Source organism: Coptis chinensis, chromosome 4 (assembly GCF_015680905.1).
Source record: "Coptis chinensis isolate HL-2020 chromosome 4, ASM1568090v1, whole genome shotgun sequence".
Lineage (NCBI taxonomy): Eukaryota > Viridiplantae > Streptophyta > Magnoliopsida > Ranunculales > Ranunculaceae > Coptis > Coptis chinensis.
Genome location: NC_141459.1, coordinates 105498992 through 105503065, shown reverse-complemented (window position 1 = coordinate 105503065; position 4074 = coordinate 105498992). Strand labels below are relative to the sequence as shown.

The 4074-nt window shown below is 36.3% G+C and overlaps 1 protein-coding gene across 1 annotated transcript; it reads right to left on the bottom strand.

The window, feature by feature from the left end:
* Positions 1–1255: 1255 nt before the first annotated feature.
* LOC147506623 (caffeic acid 3-O-methyltransferase-like) lies at positions 1256–3386 on the bottom strand. The gene is made up of 4 exons (XM_086604275.1): positions 2910–3386; positions 2332–2645; positions 2155–2219; positions 1256–1743 (listed from the first exon to the last, which is right to left on the bottom strand). Exons 1-4 carry the CDS (start codon positions 3335–3337, stop codon positions 1447–1449), a joined length of 1104 nt encoding a protein of 367 aa, XP_086460401.1. The 5' UTR covers positions 3338–3386; the 3' UTR covers positions 1256–1446.
* Between the last annotated feature and the right edge of the window lie 688 nt (positions 3387–4074).

The window sequence follows — 4074 nt, the reverse complement described above, 5'->3', positions numbered from 1 at the left end:
TGTGTGGAGAGCAAAATGCTCATGAGAGCTGGGTATAGTCGATTCATGGCTATAGATTGGGAAGATGAACTGAATTGGATCATTGATGTTTGTACAAGCAAAGGATGCAAGAAGGATGCAATTCAGTTATGCACTAATGCTTATTTCTATTGGGTATGGCAGGAACAAAACACAAGGATCTTTGAAAACAAATTTTGCATTGCTCAACAGGTGGTGGAACTTCTTATCAAAGATGTAAAGATAAAGCTTCACAACATGGAGTTAAAGATGGTGGAAGATCCTGAGAGAGCCAGGTTCATGCAGACTTGGAATATGGATGTACAAGTTATCATGTGAAAAACTATAACTTGTAAATGGGATCGGGTAGAAGAAGGAATGACTATTCTAAATTCAGATGGAACTCTACAAGGCACTATAGGAGGATGGGCAGTAGCACTATGAGACTATGAAGGACATGTTATCACTACAGCCAAAGGAAGATCCAGGTTCAACACTATTGCTCTGATAGAACTGGAAGGGTTATATCAAGGGTTAAGATTAGCAAGGCAGAACAATATCACAAGGATGGAAGCCAGAAAAGACTCCACTAATGCCATTTCGTACATTGAGAAGAAAAGCAGAGTGCCATGGCCAACAAGGAAATTGCTAACAGATGCATTGGAGATTAAAGAGCTAATGGAATCATTTTCTGTTATACATATTTATAGAGAATGTAATAAATTAGCTATGGGAAAAACTTATATAAGATTGTAACTCACTCTATATTTTTTTTCATATTAATGAAAAGGGGTAGGGGACCTCTATAAAAACCTCGCTTGCCGATCAAATAAAAAAAAAGTGAGTATGTATTTTATTGTATTGTTGTGGTTTTTATTTCTAATGAAAACTTTTCCATTTGGTTGTGGATGTAGGCGAGACTTGCCGAACCCTGTAAATAATCTTTGTGTCTTTTCTCTTGGTTGTTTGTAATTTTGTAAGTATTTTACATTGTTTTACTACTCTTAATTATTATGAGTTATTTAGTTGATTTCGTACATTGTAGTTGTAGGTTGTTGTTTCTACCACGTCTGTTGCATTGGATTGATGTTTTTCTTCTTTAAAAGAGTTATAAGTTCTAACGAACTAGCAATTTTTTTAAGAGATATAGTAGGAATAAATTCATTTTGTTTTTCTTGCTTCTTCTTAAAACATGTCACCAATTTATTGGCTCCTTAATTGCAAAATATATTAAGAAAACTAGCTTCCGATGGAGTGAGAATAGGATTATTTTTTATTATTGAAAATTTGAAACTGCGATGTACTATCTATTTTCATGTTTTTTTACCCTGCACGCTTCACATTATATTTATTGGATTGAAATACTATGATAATTCAGGGCCCTTCACAATTTGGGGCCTTATGGCGGTCGTCCACCTGCACTTGCTCAGAGCCGGCCCTAAAGTTGGTTCACTTTGTAAGCTCCATAATCCAAGTATTGAATACACAACAAATAACACTAAAAGTCAAAAATCCAACTTCCTTTGCAAGTGCTTCGAATTCTTTCTCAGATCTTTCTTTTCCAATGCCAAGTAGTCCCATCATGATAAGATCATGTAAGAAGCAGACTTTTGCAGCATTATTTGTTTCAGTAGTTGTAGGATTAATCATATCCATTGCTATCACCTTTCCATTATTAGGTAATGCTACATAACAATTTTTCAATATCCTCAAGCAATTCTCGTCGCTCCAGTTATGCAACACCCACTGCATATATGCATGCAATGTTCATATTAGGTTTTTATAATTACTTGATAAATCAACAAAATAAATATTGTGATAAAGAGGCAGGCCTTTCCTAAATTTTGAGGGCCCAGAATAAGTTTCTTAAAATGGGCCTATATTATTGAGAAAAGAACAAGTCTTTAAAACAAGGGGTTGTAGGCCAATGTTCGAGGAGACTGGACTGTACATAATTTAACTAGACTGAACAGTTTTCACATGTGGCCTAGTGGGTATAAGATTATACTTGGAGGCCCAAATTTTAACCATCAAGTTGGGGGCTGAGGCAACTGCTTAGTTGGCCGGCCCTCAGAGCTAGCCCTGCAAAGAGTCTCAGATCGGTGTAACATATAAATAAACATTTTCATAAATGGTATATATATATATAAAACTCACTTTTAGAAGAATAGTCTCAGATTTTGGAATAATTTCAAACATATCCCCTCCAACATGTTCAACCCCTGCAACCAATTAAACTTTAGCCTAGAAGTTTATATACATACATAGGAATATGATCAACTTTTTCTACAATATTATCTTTATTTGCAGGTAGAAAATGAAATGTGATCTTACCAGGATAGGTTGGTGCTTGTTGGACAACATGGGGCAAATCAAAGTTAATACCCTTTATCAAAGGATACTTGGCAGTTATCATGCTAACGGCAATCCCAATTCCACCACCAATATCAGTTATTTCTTTCAAGTTTTCAAAACCTTTATATTTACCGATGAAAATTTCATTCATAATTAGGGATGTAGTATGAAACATTGCAGAGTTGAAGACTTGATTGAACCTTGGGTCTACGCTTGAGTATTGGAAAAGTGACATCCCATGTGCTTTGGTAAACGGAGAACCTCCTTTAATAATAACATCTTTCAAGTTGTACCTGAAATATATTGGATGTATGAACCAGAAAATCATCAACAACACTATAGGGACAGTTCTCTATATAAAACCCCAATATAAGATGGGGTTAAAACCTTCGAGTCTTTGACATCACCAAGATTTAATTAGGAAAAAAATATTGTAGACTTTTAATTATGAAGAAAATACACTGGTCAAATGGGTTAACGACTACCATTGTTATCCTATTGGGTTCGTCAAATGGGTTCACGACTACCATTGTTATCCTATTGGGTTCGCCACTTACCAGCTCTCGGCGACGACCTTGTCAAGACCCAAGATGAGAAAAGGACAAAACGAAATTCCATCTTTGTCCTGCACAAAGTATTTGCTTAGAGGTGCCAAACCATACAACCTTTCAATTAGACCATTTTCACGTATGATAGTGGTGCATGTAAGCACGGAGTGGCTAGCAAGAAGGCGCAACATACGATCCAACATCATGGAAGTCTCTGTTGGGTGGTTTTGAGTGGGTAGTTTAGAAGCAATTTGTAAGGGTGAAAGTTGTGCATTTGGCCCAGCTTTTGATATGATCTCCAACAAATCAAGCTCAATTGCTGCTCTCATCACCATGGGAAATGCTGATATCATGGATAAGTACATGGTGGATAAATTGACATCCTCCATCTCCACTGCACCATTGTTTTTCTTTTCGTTGTTCTTGGAACGACTCATGATTTTTTTAGTGTATGTAAATCAATGTGTTATGTGCCCTACTCCAAAGTCCTATAGATGAATAGATGTATTGAACCAAAGGAGCGTAACCCATATATATAGGTTAACGCACTTTTGTCTGTACGGAATCTTGTTGAAATAATTATGTTGCATGACTATAAGTCAGGGTAAAGATTTTTAAAATAGTAAAAGATAAGATTTTTAAAATAGTAAAAGATATAGAGCGAAAGGGTAATATACCTAAATATATACCTAAATTTTGACCTTACGCCGAAATTGGTCGTGATGTCTTTTTAAGTGACGTCTGTTTTAGTGCCTTAAATTGGTTGGGATTAATCCGTACCTGCTTTCATCACCCACCAGCTGACCAGCTTCATAAAAGCTAACAACAAGTACAAGTTATTACGATGCATATAAACTTATAAAGTGTGTTAGACTGTTAGTGATCAACTGCATTATGTGATCTTAGAGACGCTTTGGTTGAGAAAATCTTCGTGTTACATGCGACCATGCGGGTGAAAGTGTGGGAACAAAATGAAAGACCAAGAGAATATTGATTCGTTTCCAGGAGGACAATAACGGCCCAAAATCAACAGAGGCCTACGCCACTACTCCTCTTTACTCATACCAAGTATCACCGGTGATTTACCCCTCATTACTTGGAAACCAAAGTTCATAGTAGAAGATATTTTCACAGTAAAGTGCTCCCCTCTGTCTCAACAGATCCAGAACATGCA

Excerpts from the sequence above, each read along its gene's own strand:
- LOC147506623 (XM_086604275.1), bottom strand. The coding sequence starts at position 3,337 with ATGAGTCGTTCCAAGAACAACGAAAAGAAAAACAATGGTGCAGTGGAG. Across the intron at positions 2,220-2,331 it reads ACAAGCACCAACCTATCCTG|GGGTTGAACATGTTGGAGGG; the intron begins GTAAGATCACAT and ends AATTGGTTGCAG. Across the intron at positions 1,744-2,154 it reads CTGAGACTATTCTTCTAAAA|TGGGTGTTGCATAACTGGAG; the intron begins GTGAGTTTTATA and ends GCATATATGCAG.